Source organism: Callospermophilus lateralis, chromosome 5, assembly GCF_048772815.1.
Source record: "Callospermophilus lateralis isolate mCalLat2 chromosome 5, mCalLat2.hap1, whole genome shotgun sequence".
In the NCBI taxonomy this organism is placed as follows: Eukaryota; Metazoa; Chordata; class Mammalia; order Rodentia; family Sciuridae; genus Callospermophilus; species Callospermophilus lateralis.
Window position 1 is genome coordinate 123,782,287 of NC_135309.1, and position 18,814 is coordinate 123,801,100.

The following is an 18,814-nucleotide window of genomic DNA, read 5'->3' on the forward strand; positions in this document are numbered from 1 at the left end:
CTCTGTCAAGAAACCCCAAAGGCAAGGAGTAGAATTTTTAGTCATAACTTTATAAAAAAGTTATAAATTCAAGGAATAGGAAGTATCATGGTAGGCAAAAGGGAACAATTTTGGAAAGTAAGTGGCAGAGAAAGCCATATGCATATTGTCTGTAGAGGCTGGGATCTTAAGGTTTGCACTGTAGCCCCCCCAAAAAGGGTTAAGAAGTGGAGCCATTATCACTGTGTGCTGTTTAGGAGACTTTTGGTCCAGAGGGGAGAAGTGTCTGGAGTTCTTATAATAACTCTGAAAGTTGGTCTAGGAAACTCCTGATGTTATTTCCTCAAGCTCAACTGAAATATAAGGATCTTCACAGGGAAGAATAGGGCTCTACGATGTGCTTGCCTTTTCTGCAGGCTTATACTGAGTGCCCTGGCCAGGTTACACAGTGCACAAATAGTTATTGTGTTCATATACTGCACTCAAGTGATGGCCACTGGTCACTAGAGGAGCCAGAATCTAGAATCTAAGGTTAGAACCCTAATTGGGAGATGTGAGAATCTCCTCAGAGTGAAATAATTTCTGGGTCCACAGTTAATGTTTGACTGATGGGGAAACAGCTACACTTAACGTAGATTTATAAGGAGAAAATCAGCTACTTTAGGGTAAAGGTTTCACCTCAAATATTTTGGAGCTTATTTGATTATTGATCCATAGTGAATTTTTCTTTCCCCTGGGATGTTAGCGAAGCAGTTTGGGCAAAATAACAGTTAACATATGTCTCCATGATACTTAAGAGTCAAAGTTTCAGGATTCACTGGAAGGAAAATATTGTTTAGAGGGATTTTTGGAATCCTCAGTAAAGATCTCAAAATGCCTGTCTCTTGTTTTCCCTTAGGTAGAAAGTACAAAATGGGACAAGCTTAAGCCCATTTTAGAGTTGTTTTCTTGCCTTGTTTTTAGCAGAGATGGATACTGGTAAGATGTTTGTTTTGATAAGTGTAATTCCAGGGTGTTTTATTGTCTGAATGCCTTATTGGTGACAGTTGAACTTTCCGACAGTTAATATCCAAAACATGGCTTTAGCTACAGTCAAGGAACTTTTCTCCATAAAATGATGTTTTTCAAAATCTTTAGCTGAATCTTCTTACTACTTATTTCAGTTTGAATTTTAATCATTTAAAGATGGGAGGTGAGGCTCTGTAGAAAGCCAGTAGTAACACTTACATTAGCTAATGAGTTAGGCTCAAGCGTACTAGATGTTTATAGTGTACACTTGATAAAATTAGACCTCTGGGTCTTTGCCAGTGTTGAGAACTGAACACCCAAAGCAGTGCCCAAGAAATGGGGAATGGATTTATGTATCGAACAGGCAGCATCAGTGAACAGAGCCATGTAAATTGTTTTCTGAGGACAGCATTTAGTGAATCAATAAACTACTGAACAGAATTTTTTAAATGAAAAGTTTTTTTTTCTTCTAAATGAGAGCAGATTCACTAGAGTTCTTTCTGTATTAATTTCTTTAGATACTGATGCAACCAAAGTCAAAGGCAGGCAGATATGGGAAAGGAGGTCTCAAGAGGTCTAAGAGATGTACACTGGGTGCTACTGAAAGAAAATATTCCTTTGCTGGATCATGACTAAATCACACCCTGCATTACTTATCTGGGCAGATTATTATATTTACTTATACAGATGATTTAGTTTTCTTTGCCCTGTGATATGGTTTGAGGCTAGCAGAGCTCTCAATTAAAGTGGTAAATTATGCCCAGAGAGGCCAGACAGAAAACATAGTAGTCTGGCCCAGGGCAAGGGCAAGGTGTGCGCAGAAATGCTAGTAGTTTATCCCAAGACTCAGAACTAATAACAGCATTGCCTTTGCCCATTAGATTACAAGCCCAACTATAAGGGGAAAAGGTGCCCTGAGATCCTGTCTTAAAAGTCATAAACAACTCTTGCCTTATTTCCCATTTGAAGGATAGTGTAGCTAAATAGGCTATATAAATTCTTCTAAACACAAGTTATTGGCATAAGAATAGTTTTTGTTTGAAAGAATTTTTAGGTATTAATGAGTACAAGAATGTTTGCCTGAATTCTTATTCCATATGTAATTTTGATAATCATTTTAAATGCCACGTCTTTAGAGATGTGGTGATAATCAAGTACAATTTTTAGTTGGCATGTTAAATATTTTGTTTTCTTTCCTACCAGATTTATCTTCAAGCCAGGATGAAGGGAGATTGGGCAAGACTCTTACGTCCCACACTGCAATTTGGTCTTGTTGCTGTATCCATTTATGTGGGCCTTTCTCGAGTTTCTGATTACAAACACCACTGGAGTGATGTGTTGACTGGACTCATTCAAGGAGCGGTGGTTGCAATATTAGTTGTAAGTATACAGGGCAGCAGCTTACATTTTGATACTGCTAAGTTAATTTGGATATATAAATAGTCAAAAGAAATTCCTCACTGAAAGAACTATAACAGGTGGAGTGTGGCTCAGTAACTCCTAGTAGGCAAGAACCCCAGTGGTATTAAGTCATGATAGGATAGACAGCAGGTAAAAATTTGTAACTCTTTGCAAAAGTCATACAAATCTTAGAGTTTTTATTGTAAAAGCCTCTGGCTATAAACCAGTTTTCTTTTTGGTATGAATTAAAACAATTAATTTACATGAAGAATAATTCATTAAGTATTTATAGAATGAAACTATTTGCCAGAGGCATAACAACGTTCCCCTTGAATGTATACCATCTGATGAATATCCTTTTGTTTATATTTATCTCTGCAAATTGCTTCCTGCAGCTTGGTATATGGTTTATAAATTTTTGTGAATTATATCATTAAATATCTTGCCCTGTTCTAAGTATAACCTGTTCTTTCTGTAGACTGTATATGTATCAGATTTCTTCAAGGAGAGGAATTCTCCTTTTAAAGAAAGAAAACAGGAGGACTCTCATACAACTTTGAATGAAACACCAACAGGAAATCACTTTGGGAACAATCACCAACCTTGAAGGGTGGCAGGCACCCAGATGAAGCTGGCCTACTTTCTAAAGGAAAATGATTGCAACCAGAAGGCACAAGGATGCATCTTTCTTCCCAGTGTACAGGCCTTTAAGGGACTGCTGCTACTGCTGCTATACCTCTTCGATGCCCACTTTATCTGTGTATATAGTTCCATTTAACAAAATGATTACCCAATAGCTCTAAGTTCATTAAAAAATTTTCAAGCCTTCCACTAAAACAATGCCCCACCTGTACAATTTTTATTAAAAAAGTAATGCTTATGTACACATGTGTATGTAATATGCTTTCTTAGAATGTTTGATTTAAATATATATTAAAATGTTTGAGGACAACTGTTGAGATGGAAGAACTACGTCAACACTTTTAAGCATTTGTAGTCAACTATAATCAGACAGGTGGTAAATAATCTTTAAAATTACATTCTTTAAGCTCCTTATAAGTAGAGGCTAGCAGCAAACACAATATCTCTCTTGATTTTGGTGATTCCTAAGAGAAGAGAAAAGAAAAGGTTAAAACTTTCAAGACCACAAAACACAAAACTTCTTTCTAATTTACTGAGGATTTAAATGACAGTACAATACCCAGATTAAATTGGTGAGAGAGCAACCCAGAAAGTAAACATAATCTTGCTAGTCTTTTAAAAGATACCTATACAGTATAGTTCACAGCTACCTATATGGTAGAAATCTGAGGAACCAGCCTATGTGTATTTGGGGAGTGGGGGAGGGGATGCTTAAAGACATTTCAGAAAGGACTAAGAGGTCAAAGGAAGTTGATCCAAAACCAGGAATCTTCACCCTACACATCCAAAGACATTCAGTTACCATGTGAAATTCTTTTTGGACTAAGGTAGGACAAATAGAAATATACTGCTTTCAGAATCTTCATTTGTAAAAAGTGATTAAATGAGTCCGGCCCTATCCACTTGGAAACTTAAGCCAGTTTTTACAAACCTTTTCTTCCAACACCAAAGTTGTTTGCAGAAATCGACCGACTAGGAGTAACAACATGGCTGCCATTCTTTGATGCGTAAGTTCATGGCCTTTTCTTGGTCATGATTCATATGGCTCCCCTACCAAGCCAGCCTTTCCTGATCTGGTCTTCCTGTTCTCACCCTGCTATCCTACAGACTCAAGGAGAATTATTACAAAATCCCAGTTAAAGCACACCACCCCAGTGCTCCACACCCAGTAAAAATACCAGGGCTGGGAGCTACACAATTGTTTTTTTTCCTCCTTCCAACCCTTATTTTTACTCCCTGCTCACTGTACCAGCCACACTAACCTCTTGCTATTACTTAAACATAGCAAGTATTATAAAGAGCTTTTAATGTCACTCTGGGTCATCTCATCCATCCTCCAATTCTTCTCTTTTCCAGTAGATTATGACCATCTGATATATTTTAATTGTTGACTCTACTGTCCGTCTCTCCCACACCAGAATGGAAAGGTCTAGGAAGGCAGGGATTTCTATCTTTGTTCACTACTATATCTCCTAGTGCTTAAAATATACCTGGCACATAGTAAGTGCACCAAAAAAATGCATGTAAATGAGTATGTGTGTGTATATACACATAGTTTTATACACACACACACACACATACAAATACAGTCAAACTTTATCATATAAATCCTTTAAAATTTTATGGAAACACTATTAGTTGGTGCTCCAGGGCAATCTAACAAAAAGCACTTCAAAATTACCTAAATTATTAGAAAAAGCTTATGAACTGGATACTGACCTTCTGCAAATTTATTTTCCAGCTCAGTATTTCCAATGGCTTTTGCTGCCTGACACATCTGTCGAAGCAATTCTTCCAGGCGCCTCATACAACGAATTATGCTTCCTGGATGGAAAAACAAATCACTTGTAAAAGTGGATATAATCAGGAACAGCAGAATTTTTGTTAAGAGGCAAGGCATAAGAACATGCAAGGATTAACTAGTACTTTGGGGCACTTGCTGCAAAATAAATAAGCTAGGAAACTTGACTAATTGCCAGCTAGATGTGAGGAAGACTACAAAGAAGAAAGGTTTAATTCCCACTTTTGATTAATGGTAAAGAGACAGATTAATAAAATGGTAACACTTGTTTTAGAAGCAGGTAAACAAAATGCCCTGGGCGAAGGAGAGAACAACTCTGGGGAAGGTTAGCAAACATGACAATGAATGAGGAGATGTCAGGTGGTGGCAAGGGAACTGTAGCTATTACGAAACCCTGGGTATAACCTACTGAGGCACCTGAATACCATGCCTACTATCTTGTGAAGAGAAGGTAACAGAATCAGACAAGATGCTTGAAAGGTCTTTCTTTTTGACCTTAGTAGGTTTCATCAGTGCTTTCTTCACAGTATGTCCTCATGGAAGCACAAAGAAATAAGCTTCTTGCTACGTGTCTTGACTGAGTGAAATAAATGCTCGTATCAAAGCTTAAGCTGGGATGGTTGTGCACACATGTAATCCCAGAGACTCAAGAGGCTGAGGATTCCAGGCTTAAAGCCAGCCTCAGCAACTTAGGGAGACCCTGTCTCAAATTTTAAATAAAAAAATGACTGGGGATATGGCTCAGTGGTTAGTGCCCTAGATTCAATCTCCAGTACCCAAAACAGACAAAACCAAATTCAGCAACAACAAAACACTGAAGCTATAAATAGTTTCACTTCTGTCAGACTTGTAGAAGGGGTATGGTATCACTTCTCCCAGTGCCACCTGCCTGAACCAAGAATTGTCAGATTTCGCTTTTAATATCTAAAATACATTGGGAATATTGGTTATCAAAACTCAAGCTGTAGGGGGCTGAGGCTATAGTTCAGTTGGTATAGTGCTTGCCTAGCACATGTGAGGTACTGGATTTGATCCTCAGCACCACATAAAAATAAAAGTTAAAAAAAAAACAAAACTCAAGCTGTAGGAACAGTGAATAACATTTTAACTACTTGCAACACTAGAATAATTCATTAGCATTTATCAAGTTCTCGAAATCACTGCTTGATGTTGAAGTTTCCTTTTTTTCTTTTTAAATATTTTTTTAGTTACAGATGGACACAAGACCTTTATTTATTTATTTTAATGTGGTGGCAAGGGTCGAACCCAGTGCCTCACACGTGTGAGGCAAGTGATTGACCACTGAACTACAGCCCCAGCCCTTGAAGTTTCCTTTTTACCTTTTAATGCCCCCCACATTATGTTTCCTTTTTACCTTTTAATGCCCCTCACATTATGTTGCAATATGCACAAGAGGGGAAGAACAGATGAGACAATTCAACTCATTTAGGAGAATGAAAACACAGGGAATATGGTGTTTCAATACTTAATGCAAAGCTCTTCTGAAATATTAATTCTGCTTTAAGGGCATAAGTGTGCAAAACTATGTTTGAGGCTTCATGGTTTGAAATAGCAAAAATTTAAAAGTTTCCTACATGTCCAGCACTAAGAGACTGAAAACTTGCATATGCAACTATTAAAATTATATATCTATATTCCATTTATGCAAGTTTGGATGCTATAAGGAGGACATGGGCACTAGCTCTGCTAAGGAACTGAGAGGCTTGTATACTACTTACCCTAGACCCTAGCTGGGACAATGGGAAGGTATGTAACTTATCCCTGCTTCAGTTTATTGCTGTGAAACTGATTTATTTATTTATCTATTTATTTATTTATTAGTTTTTGGTGGACACAACATCTTTATTTTATTTTTATGTGGTGCTGAGGATTGAACCCAGCGCCCCGTGCATGCCAGGTGAGCACGCTTGAGCCATATCCCCAGCCCCTGTGAAACTTATTTAAAAAGTCACAGTTTATTATGGTTAGTTATTCTATATAAAAGTTCACGTAAAAAAAAGTCTAGCATTATGGATAATAAGTATCCATGAATGTCAAGTGAGCTTAGTAATAAATGTAATAGAATGTAGTGTTTAGAAAGACAACTAATAGTATGTCTTTGCCAAATTACCTATTAGTTCATATTATCCAATCCAGTGGCTTATTTCACTTGAAATACATTTTCTACATGTATGATGTCATCCATGTTAGCTCTGCTTCAAAGAAGTGAGCTGGGGTTTAAAGAAAAGATGACTACATAGAAACCTGGGTTCAGATTCTATTGCTAAGTAATAGCTTTGTCATCTAGGCCTGTTTCAGTCAGCTTTGTGTTGCTATGACCAAAAGACCTGACAAGACAACGTAGTCGAGAAAAAGCTTATTTGGGGCTCACAGTTTCAGAGGTCTCAGTCCACAGATGGCCAACTCCACTATTCTGGGCCCCAAGGTGAGGCAGAACGTCATGGTAGAAGGATGTGGTGGAGGAAAGTAGTTCAGAACATAGCACCAGGGAGCAGGGGTGGGGTGGGTGGGGGGAGCACTCTGCTCACCAAGGACAAAATATATACTTCAAAGCCACACCCTACCTGTCTAAACAGTTAATCCATTAGTTCAACTACATTAATATGTAGATTAAAGGTTAAGGTTTCCCCTAACCCAAACATTTTCTACATGTATGATGTCATCCATGTTAGCTCTCCAAACATTTCACCTCTGAACTTTCTTGCATTGTCTCACATGAGCTTTGGGGAACACATCATATCTAAGCCAAAACAAGGACCTTATGCTGCTCTCTCTTCTACTTCTCATTTGTAAGATAAAAATACAATTTATTTATTTTTTTCTTATTTGTGATCCTGAAGATTGAACGAGGGCCTTATGCATGCTAGGCAGAGTGATCTACCACTGAGCTATATCCAAGTCCCAATTATTAAGATTTAAGAGGGTACTCTCTGGTCCCTTTGGGTTTTGTCTCACAGAAGAGACAAATTCTTTAAAAAGGGCAAACTCTAAAGGAATGTAAAGTTACAGTAAGGCTCTTTAGCCAAAATATTAAAAGTCCATAGATATTTTTATCCTTCTATCCTCATATCAAAAGGTCTACAAATGGTCCACACAGTTCCCGGAAAAAACTTCCAGCTCTCAATTTCAGCCTGTTTCTACTATACAATTTTGTAAAATTATTAGACTTCTATCAGGGGAAAGCTCACTAAATGAGAGACAAAAGCAAAAAGCAGTAGCAAAAAAGACACTAATTCCATAAAATCCAGCCATCAAACACTAGGGTCAAGAGTGGTATATCACCTCCATATATATTCACATCTTACAATAACCTAGAAGGTTTTCCTATATGTTAGAAGATTTTCTAACATTTTTTGGTACTGGGGACTAAACCTCAGGGTGCTTTATCACTTAGCTACATCCCAAATAAAAGCACCCCCTTTATTGTTTTTGTTTGTTCTGTTTTGTTTTGAAATAGTGTCTCACTAAGTTGCTAAGGCTTACCTTGAGGTTGTGATCCTCCTGCCTCAGCCTTCGGAGTCAATGGGATTATTACATCTATTACTCTCAGCCAGGCGTGCCCCACAGTGCCTGGCTGAGAGTAATAGATGTTTATAAAGATATTAAGGCATCAGGAAAGGTAAATATGTTTTGAGAAATGTTGGTACTATCCAACATTTTCTAAGTACTTATTTTGTGCCAAGTCTGTACTCTGAATGTTCTCTTATTTGATCCTCACAATTCTGTGAGATAAGTACTGTTGTTATCCCTATTTTACAAAAATTGAAAAGGAAATGCTCAGAGAAGTTACATACATAACTTGATCAAGGTAAGAGCCACAATACAGGATGGAATCCAGACAGTAAGATTTAAATGCCCAAACTGGGTGTGGTGGCAAATTCCTATAATCCCAGGTAGTCTGGAAGATGAGGCAGGATCCAAAGTTTGAGGACAGCCTAGGCAACTTAGTGAGAATCTGTTTCAAAATAAAAATAAATAAAATGGCTAAGGATGTAGGTCAGTGGTAGAGTACTCCTGGGTTCAGTCCTTAGTATTGCAAAAAAGATTTAAATGATGATAACCCACATAGGAAAGATTTATCTGGATTTTCTACAATTTTCTCTAGTAAGTATATTATATTACATTTATAAATTTTAACATAATTAAATTCAGATTATATATTTAAAACAACTCGATTTTAGTAAAAATTTTGATTGCTAGGTCATGCCAAAGAATTTACATTTATCTAACGGGTTTCAAGAACTAGGAAGTAATAAAAAATGGTAGGTAAGATCTAGTCAGACAAAGGGTATACCTTCTGGCAATCAAACAGTGTAATAATTTAAGTGAAATAGGGAACCAGATTACTGCAGATTAAGAAGGAAATAGGAAGCAGGCAACTGACTACTCTTACCAAGAGACTGGCTATAAGAGGAATGAAGAACTGAAATGAGAAAGATAACAAATCTAAAAAATGGTATCAGCAGCTAATATTTATTAAGTGCTATGTGACAGGCACTGTGCATAATATTCTACACATATTGTGTTATTCTCACAATAAGGTAAGAGCAATTATCCTCCCCAAAGAAACTGATGCACACTTAAGTAACTTGCCCAGGATCATTAATCTAATGAGTGGGTAGGATTTAAACTCAGGATTTCTGTTCTTAACCACTGTTACCTTGGTAGCTAGAGGATGGTATGGATTATTAAAGCAGATTTATATGCTAAAACAGCAGCAGCAGAATGGATGTGATTCAAGACTGAGGAGACTGGCAAGAAGTGTGGAAGAAGGCTATAGGATTCAGAGAAACAGGTGGGTTTCCTCTGAGGAAGATAAGATTAAGGACAGGGATATATGCAGGTGAATTTCTAGGTAAGTCAGATCTAATGGCTTCTTCTTTCTTCTGGAACAGAAGTGATCAAAGGGAAAGTTGGGGCAGAGTTAAGGCTGATGTTCAAGGAAAGCAGTGAGGATCTGGAGTTTCCTCTAAGGAAAGTGACAGAGGAAGCCAAGAAAGTGACAGAGGAAGCCCCTGCATGGAGGGGACAGTCTCTGGCAGAAGACAGACCCGAGAGTGCATTTCAGTGGTACCATCTATCACCTGAGTGACTGTACTCACTAAATGGTACTAACAAGTTATGGGAAAGACTAAATGAAGTACAAAGTGCTCAGCACACAGATGGTGCTCAATAACGATCATCTTCTACTACTGCTACTATGACTAGGAAGGTCTGTACTACTAAGATTACAGACTAGGACTTTGGTGGCACCAAGCCAAACAGCTTACTATTTCTGCAGTAGAACATTTCTGCAGAAGAACAGTAACAGAGGAAGTAAGTTACCTAATTGATCCAGGTTGGTGATGTATGAGGCAAAGAACAAGAATTCCAGTTACTTCCTAATTACCTCCATGGCTGGAAAAAGGGAACTATGAGGGACTTTATGGAAAGGTTCTCTAATCTAAACAGAGTGTCTGGGTCCTCTCTTTAGCAGCCTCCAAAGAAATCAGTGGGTATATGACAGTCACCTCTAGTTTCCATTGTTATATTGAAGCAACTCATAGACACTTATACGGTATTTCAAGATTTTGAAAGTTAGAAGAACAGATTAATGATAAGGTCTGCTGTTTCTTTACTAGAAACCTTTAATGGAGAAAACAGTAATTTCACAGAAGACACTGTTTCTAGGTAGATATGACTGTCACTAGCCACTCCTAACATTGCTGCTACTATTCTGGAGGTGAGAAACAAAGAGGGAGTCAGTACCTTTCAAGTTCAGGTCAATAGTTTTAGATCTAGAAGACTCCTGACTCTGCCCCTCCACACAAATCCTCCAATCTGAAATGATGGAGAAAGGGTGTGTACTCTTACAGAAATAGCTTCTCTTTCAACCTTGGAGCTAAGAAAGAGTTCAAGGAAGAATCTCGGATTTTTACAAGCCTGGAATGTGTAAAAGTTGATGGTACTGGGTTTTTGCTGTGAACCTGAATGAGGTCCTTTAGAATAAGAATCTAAAAGAAAAAATGTTTAAGCAGGTCTTAATGGCATCTGAAGGATGGCTGCCTATGGTGAGACAGGGAGGATGCACAAAGCACCTTCAGGTTATAAAAATGTGAAATGGAACTGAAAGCAAAACCATGAAGTAAATATATGCAACCATTTTCACAAATAAGGGTCAAAAAGTTAAGCATACACTCTGGGAACAGGAGGCAGCCAGGATGGCCACTAGCTATTGCTCAACTAGAAGGCAGCAGTCTCTAGCTTCATTGGTAAATTCCTGGCTCAAGGAATGGACAGCACCTTCATCTCTTCAATCAGCTCTTATACACCCTTCTATTGGTGTGTCCTTATACAAGGTGGCAGTTGTGAAGGCAGGTGGGGAGCCTATGTGTATCTATTCTCTAACTGCCCATAAAATTTTGATACTATTAATTCAAATATCAATAGGAAGAGCTGATGAGTCTGTTTATATCATATGGTTCTGGATGGTTTGTGGTGTGTGTGTGTATGTGTGTGTGTGTGTGTGTGTGAAGCTAACTCCTTGCAGACCCTCAATATTATATTTTAAAAGTAGTAGGTACAAACCTGAATCATCAGAACATCACTCATGTTTTCGCTGTATCACTTTTAACCTAAACAAATGAAAGCTACTCATTAAATCTTTAAAAGTAGGCCACAGTTATTAAAAAAAACCCAAAACCCTACAAAACCAACAATGCCACTGTAGCTAGAAATTACTGTCAAGATTTGATTACCTAGATATATCACAGGAACCTCAAACTCAACATTTCTCCACAGTAAATGATTATATTTCTTTCCAAATGTCTTCCATTAACTAACCTATGAAAAGCTTCAATTTACTAATTTGTAAGGCAGAGATAATGGTCCCTAATTTGTGAAGAAAATAACGTATGTCAAGTGCTTAACAAATGTTGATACAAATCAATAGATGTTGACTAGTTATTTGTTTTCAGATGCTTTGAATACTGGGCTCCAATTCTCTCTTGGAATGAAAGAGGGAATCCAGTTGCAGAAGCTTCTGTATATCTAGACATAGGGCAGGGGGTTTGAATAGGGGAAATAATTATCATATTACCTATACAACCAGATAGGAAACACAATCTGATATTGTTTTAATATTTCCACACATTTAAGTAATTCACTTAACTACTATCTGCTGAAGTTTCCAGAGGCTACACGATACAAAATAAATTATTAAGATAAAGTACAGAGGAGTGTACTTTCATATTACATTTTGTAAACACTTCAAATTCTGGAAAATTTAGATTTGACACAGTTTTGGATTACAGAGCAATTAAGAAAACGAGGCCACTAGTACCACATGACACATGCAGTGGGTCTGGCTGTTTGCCCACAGTCTCATCAACAAATCACAGTGTATGTGTAAACATAAACCTGTTTGCAGCTGCCTAGAATAGAGGTTGTTCCCCAAAGGGATTAGTGAAGACTACTGTTAGGTACTGAATTCCCTAGAATCTTTCCTACCTACTACAATTCTCTGTAACCCAATACTTATCACTCCCAGTTTTGAAAGTCATCCTGCCTCATCAAATAGGAACAGCCAGACTGGGTGCAAGATTAAAGCTTCAAAGCCATCTGATTCCCATGCTATCTGAAGCTGATAAACACTAACCTACTATTGGTTTGCTACAATTTTTTTTTTTTTTCTGATCCTGCAAGAGCAGAAATCAAATTCTTCCTAGTCCTTGGGTTTTTTTTTTTTTCCCCTTTTTCGAACAGTGATAAAATACATAACAGAAAATTCACCATTTAAACCTGTTGAAGTGTTACTGACCTTTTCTAGATTCATGTTCACATCACTGTTCTGGAAGAACTAATTTCTGTAAGATCACTCTTTAAGTAAGGGTACAATTCAGTGGTTATTAGTATATTCACAGTTGTATAACAAGCATCACTACCTAATTTTAGAATATTTTATCTCTCTGCAAGTTGTCACACCCAATTCTCTTCTCACACGCCCTGGCAACCACTAATCTGCTTTGTCTATGAATCTGTCTACTCTGGACATTTCATATGAATGAAATCATACAATGTGCAGCCCTTGTATCTGTTTTCTTTCACTCAAGCTTAATGTGTTCAAGGTTCATCCATATTGTAGCATGAATCACTACTTTTCATGACATTTTATAAACATCAGGGTTACTTAGTTCAGACACAAAACAGTATCATACTCATTAAGGATAGAAAGCAGCAAATTTCTCTAGACAATATTTCTACCTTCAGTTTTTTGGCTTCCCTAAACTGGTTACCTACAGTTCGTGCCCTAATTTAATATTCCCATCTACTTTGGTCTGAGGTTAGGACCACAACTATAACCTGCAACTACTTACCACTAAATCCCAGCTTAGGCTGAACCCTATCTTGAGGGCAGAGATGTTGCTTCACACACTGAACTCAGCACAGTACCTGATCCCCAGTAAGGTCTCTGAATCAGTCATCAAATGAACAAGTATTAGATACTAATTACTAATTCACTTGGCACTCAAAATGTACCAAAATTTAAACATAAACATGTTAATAAACTATTATTCTATTATTAACAGAAGTACCAAAAAACCCAAATTCATTGGAAAATTTTTTACCACACTGAGGTACTCTGTCCTAGGAAAGGAAATATAAAGAACATGTGGCAAAGAGTTGGGCAGTGCACTACAAAAGTTTTGCTTTAAAATACCACAGGAGGGGGGCTGGGGATGTGGCTCAAGTGGTACCATGCCTGCCTGGCATGTGTGAGGCACTGGGTTTGATCCTCAACACCACATAAAAATAAAATAAAGATATTGTGTCCACCTAAAATTAACTAAATAAATAAATAAATAAAAAATCTACAGGAGGCAGGAGTAGAGTGAATAATTTCAAGAGATAACTCATCACAGAAGCTTTCCTAATGATGAATGCTCAACGCAAAACAACTTCTTTTTTCATCCTTCATGCACAATTAAAAATATAATATTGTTTATGCATAGTCAGGAAGTAGTAATAGCTGGTGTTTTAGATCCACTACAAGGTTGGCAGATTGAAACCCTAGGCGTCAGCCCACAAAAATATCATGTTTAAATTCAGTTTAATAAAAATAAGAAACAATTATGTTCTATCCTTTCTTAGGGGGACAAAGTAGTTTTAAATATAGTCTTCAAAATTCCTGAACTGAATACCATTATAAATGGTTCGCTAGCATCAGACATTCTCAAAACACATGTTCTTCATCATTACAGTGTTAACTAGCCCCAGTTAATGGTTGAAGAATACGTGTAACTACTTCTGAGGCTCAGAGTATAAATCAGGCAATTTTATATAAAAAAAAAAATTAAGAATCTTATCAGGAACAAATATGTTTTGAACATAGCACATTAAAAAATTCCAATGAAACTATTTTATGACATTAAAAAGAAAGACACACTACACTATGAGCTAGAGCTTTGATTATAATATTTTCCCCATCATATAAAAATGTAAAATAACAAGATGAGAGAATGCAGGCTGGGGATGTGGCTCAAGTGGTAGCGCGCTTGCCTGGCATGCATGCGGCCTGGGTTCGATCCTCAGCACCACATACAAACAACGATGTTGTGTCCACCGAAAAAAACTAAAAAATAAATATTAAAATTCTCTCTCTCAAAAAAAAAAAAAAAAGAAAAAGAAAAAAGATGAGAGAATGCTTATTTTGAAATAGAAGAACTAAATAACATGATAAAAATTAAGAAGAGAGAAACACTATGATGGAAAAAGAAACTATTATTCTAAGTAAATCAAGGTTCTCAAGTTTTTTTGTTTGTTTAATTATGTTTTGTTTTTTGGTACTGGGGATGGAACTCGGGGACACTCAACCACGGAGTCACATCCCCAGCCCCATTTTGTATTTTATTCAGAGACAGTGTCTCACTGAGTTGCTTCACACCTTGCAGTTGCTGAGGTGAACTTTGAACTCAAGATTCTCCTGACTCAGTCTGCCACGCCACTGGGATTATGGGCGAGCACCCCACCCCACCCCGCACCTGGCTAATCATGTTGTTTTTAACAGTTAATATATATAGACTGTCCCAACTTTAGAAAGAAAAGATTTAGCTAATGGCATTTAGACCAGAAAAACATGAAAATCATGCTGATGTTAGACCTGACTTCAAGTTATAATTAGAAAACTGCATTTCTCAAATTCTTCAAACTTAGATTTGGAGCAAATTATAATCTAGAAATGACTCCCACCCAAATTCAAAAGAGGCAGTATGCTGTGAAAAAGATCAATTCACAGAGGCAACAGGTACTTAGGCAGAACTATACAGCTTCAGGATTTATCATCTATATTGCGATAACATTTCCATTTAAGCATAGGAAAGGACAGAAAAATAATCCACAAAAAAATTATAGAAATAACTAAATGTTATTAGTTAGTCTTAGGGTTTTTAACCCTTTGATTTTTATTTTTTAAAAAAACTAATCTCTGCTATGTTTCACTATTGTTTCGTGTCAGTGTTTTGATTTTACTTGAGAAGCAGGTATTTATTGAGGCACAGAATTTCATCTGTATTTTTCAAAACGTTGGCTGAATGAAGAGTAGAACTGCTGTATTTCATTACCTTGATATCTCTGAAACACAAAAACTGCCATCACTGACTTAAGTTCCTGTGTGTTAAGCAATGTTCCCAACTAAGGTATGTCATACCTAACTTTTCTCAGACTCAACTGTTGCTACCTACCATGAACTATTATGAACTTTCTTACCATTCCTACAAGCATGAATTTTTTGTGGATGAAGATGGTATATTCTAGGGTAGGGTTTAAGGAGTCTTCAGGTGTTCAAAGTTTAATAATAAGTTGTTACAGTGATTAAACAAAGTTATCAACTTGTAGTCACAGAGGTCAAATTATGGTATGATGACACTGGCAAAATTATTTACCTTGAATTCCTTATGCAAAATGGAGATGATACTATTTACAATGAAATGCTATTTTAGTGATTAGATGCAAATCTTACAAAACTCTTAGCATCATGAGTTACTTAACAGTGACCTCAGTAACAAAATGCTCAGCAGAGTATTTGGGGCCTTTCACTAATTGATGGTTTAGAAATTTATTATCTTTAGGGAAAGTTCTAAGACACCACATTAAATTAATTAAAAAACAGTGTACGATGTACAAACTATGACATTAAAAACCTTAAAAATGGGCTGGGGCTATAGCTCAGAGGTAGAGCACACGCCCAGCATGTGTGAGGCTCTGGGTTCAATCTCAGCATCACATAAAAATGAATAAATAAATAAATAGATAGGTAGACAGATAGATTATGGCAGATGCTCTGAAAGGGAAATGAGGAAAACTATCCCATTTGCAATAATCTCAAAAACAAAAAAAACAAAAAAAAAACAAAACCACACTTGGCAATCAAGTCAACGAAAGAGGTAAAAGATCTATACAACGAAAACTACAGAACCCTAAAGAAATCAAAGAAGACCTTAGAAGATGAAAAGATCTACCCTTGCTCTTGGACAAGCAGAGTTAATATTATCAAAATGATCATATTACCAAAAGCACTATACAGATTTAATGCAATTCTGATCAAAATTCCAATGGCATTCCTCATAGAAAGAGAAAAAGCAATCATGAAATTTATCTGGAAAAATAAGAGACCCAGAATAGCTAAAGCAATCCTTAGGAGGAAGAGTGAAGCAGGTGGCATCACTATATCAGACCTTAAACTATACTAAAGAGCAATAGTAACAAAAACAGCATGGTATTGGCACCAAATTAGACTGGTAGACCAATGGTACAGAACAGAGGACACAGAGTCTAACCCACAAAATTACAATTATCTTATATTAGACAAAGGTGCCAAAAACATACATTGGAAAAAAGATAGCCTCTTCAATAAATGGTGTTGGGCAAACTAGAAAAACATATGCAACAAAACGAAATTAAACCCTATCTCTCACCATGCACAAAACTCAACTCAAAGTGGATCAAAGACCTAGGAATTAAATCATAGACACTTGACTGGCACACTGGGTTTGATTCTCAGCATCACATATAAATAAATAAAATAAAAGTCTATCAACAATTTAAAAAAAGAATTAAAAGCAAGAATCAATAAATGGGATGAATTCAAACTAAAAAAGTTTCCTCTCAGCAAAAGAAACAATCTGTGAGGTGAATAGAGAACCTACATCTTGTGAGCAATTTCAATTACCCTTCACACATCAAAAAGCTAAACACCAAAAAAATAAAAAATAAAAACCCAGTCAATAAAGGGGCCAAGGACCTGAATAGACACTTCTCAGAAGAAGATATACAATTAATCAACAAATATATGAAAAAATGTTCATCATCTCTAGCAATTAGAGAAATGCAAATCAAAACTACTCTTCTCACTCCTGTCAGAATGGCAGCAATTATGAAAACAAAAAACAATAAGTGTTGGCGAGGATGTGAGGGAAAAGGTATGCTCATACACTGCTGGTGGGACTACAAATTGATGCAGCCAATATGGAAAGTAGTATGGAGATTCCTTGGAAAACTGGGAATAAAAAACCACCATTTGACCCAGCTATTCTTCTCCTTGGTCTATACCCAAAGGACTTAAAAACAGCATACTACAGAGACACAGCCACATCAATGTTTATAGCAGCACAATTCACAATAGCAAAACTAGATGCCCTTCAATAGATGGATAAAAAAATGTGGCATATATATATACAATAGAATATTACTCAGAGAATAAAATCATGGCATTTGCAGGTAAATGGATGGAGTTGGAGAAGATAATGCCAAGTGAAGTTAGCCAATTCCAACAAAACAAATGTTCAATGTTTTCTCTGATATAAGGTGAATGACTCATAATGGGGTAAGGAGGGGGAACAGAGGAGGAACTGACAAACTCTAGATAGGACAGAGAGGTGGGAGGGGAAGGGAGGGGGCAGGAGGTTAGCAATGATGGTAGAATGTGATGGACATCATTATTCAAAGTACATGTACAAAGACATGAATTGATGTGAACATACTTTATATAAAACCAGAGGTATGAAAAGTTGTGTTCTAAATGTGTCATATGAATTGTAATGTACTCTGCTATCATTTATTTAAAAAAAATTAATAAAAAAATTCTGTGGCAGAGAAATTTAACCTCATCATAAAAATTACTGACTCATAAAATCAATAATGTATTATTTCCATAATATTATCAGCTGGAAGTCATATAATATTGGGTATACCAAAATTTAATTTTTCTCAAATTAGACCTAAAAGCAATAGTAATAGTATTTTAAATATTCTTAAAATTTCTATGAAAGCCAAGCTCATTTCTTTTTTTTGGGGGGTGGAGCGGGGGTGGGGTGGGGTGGGGGGTGGGGGTGGCAGGTACCGGGGATTAAACTCAGGAGCATTCAGCCACTAAGCCACATCTCCCGCCCTATTTTGTATTCTATTTAGAGACAGAGTCTCACTGAGTTACTTAGTGGCTCACTTTTGCTGAAGCTGGCATTGAACTCATGATCCTTCTACCTCAGCCTCCCAAGTCACTGGGATTACAGGCATGTGCCACCACGCCCGGCTATTTTCACTTTTAATAGTACAATGTAAATATCTAATTTACCAAATACAATTCACCATGAAAAACGTCTACAAAACCAATCTATTCCCAATGAATGCAGCATTTGTGAATAAGATTTTCTCTACATATTCTTGTATATTTTTATTTCTTCTAATTCATTTGTAATCATTTATATGTTCTTTTTACTTTTTCACTTAAAAATTTCTCTTCAGGTAGATAACAGTTATTCTTCAGTTTCTTAAAATTCTGCTCATTAATTTTAATTTGCTTCATTCTGTAATAATAGTCTGAATGAAGCCATGTTATTACACATGCAATGATCAATCATTTCAGCTCTGCTATTTTTCATGAAATCTTATAGCAAACTATTAAGTTCTTACCAAGAGAACAAAAGCAAA

At 36.6% G+C, this 18,814-nt stretch overlaps 2 protein-coding genes across 4 annotated transcripts in view; one reads left to right on the top strand and one right to left on the bottom strand.

The window, feature by feature from the left end:
* Plpp1 (phospholipid phosphatase 1) overlaps positions 1–3,272 on the top strand; it is a 92,615-nt gene extending 89,343 nt beyond the window's left edge. For both annotated transcript variants that reach the window (XM_076857289.1, XM_076857290.1), the window contains exons 5-6: positions 2,191–2,367; positions 2,867–3,272. In XM_076857289.1, coding sequence (XP_076713404.1) covers positions 2,191–2,367; positions 2,867–2,995 — 306 coding nt within the window. In that variant the 3' untranslated portion in view covers positions 2,996–3,272. The remainder of the gene's footprint in view (positions 1–2,190; positions 2,368–2,866) is intronic.
* Mtrex (Mtr4 exosome RNA helicase) overlaps positions 2,569–18,814 on the bottom strand; it is a 97,215-nt gene continuing 80,969 nt past the window's right edge. For both annotated transcript variants that reach the window (XM_076857286.2, XM_076857287.2), the window contains 2 exons: positions 4,750–4,854; positions 2,569–3,494 (listed from right to left, as the gene is read on the bottom strand). In XM_076857286.2, the coding sequence (XP_076713401.1) occupies positions 3,442–3,494; positions 4,750–4,854 (158 nt within the window). In that variant the 3' untranslated portion in view covers positions 2,569–3,441. The remainder of the gene's footprint in view (positions 3,495–4,749; positions 4,855–18,814) is intronic.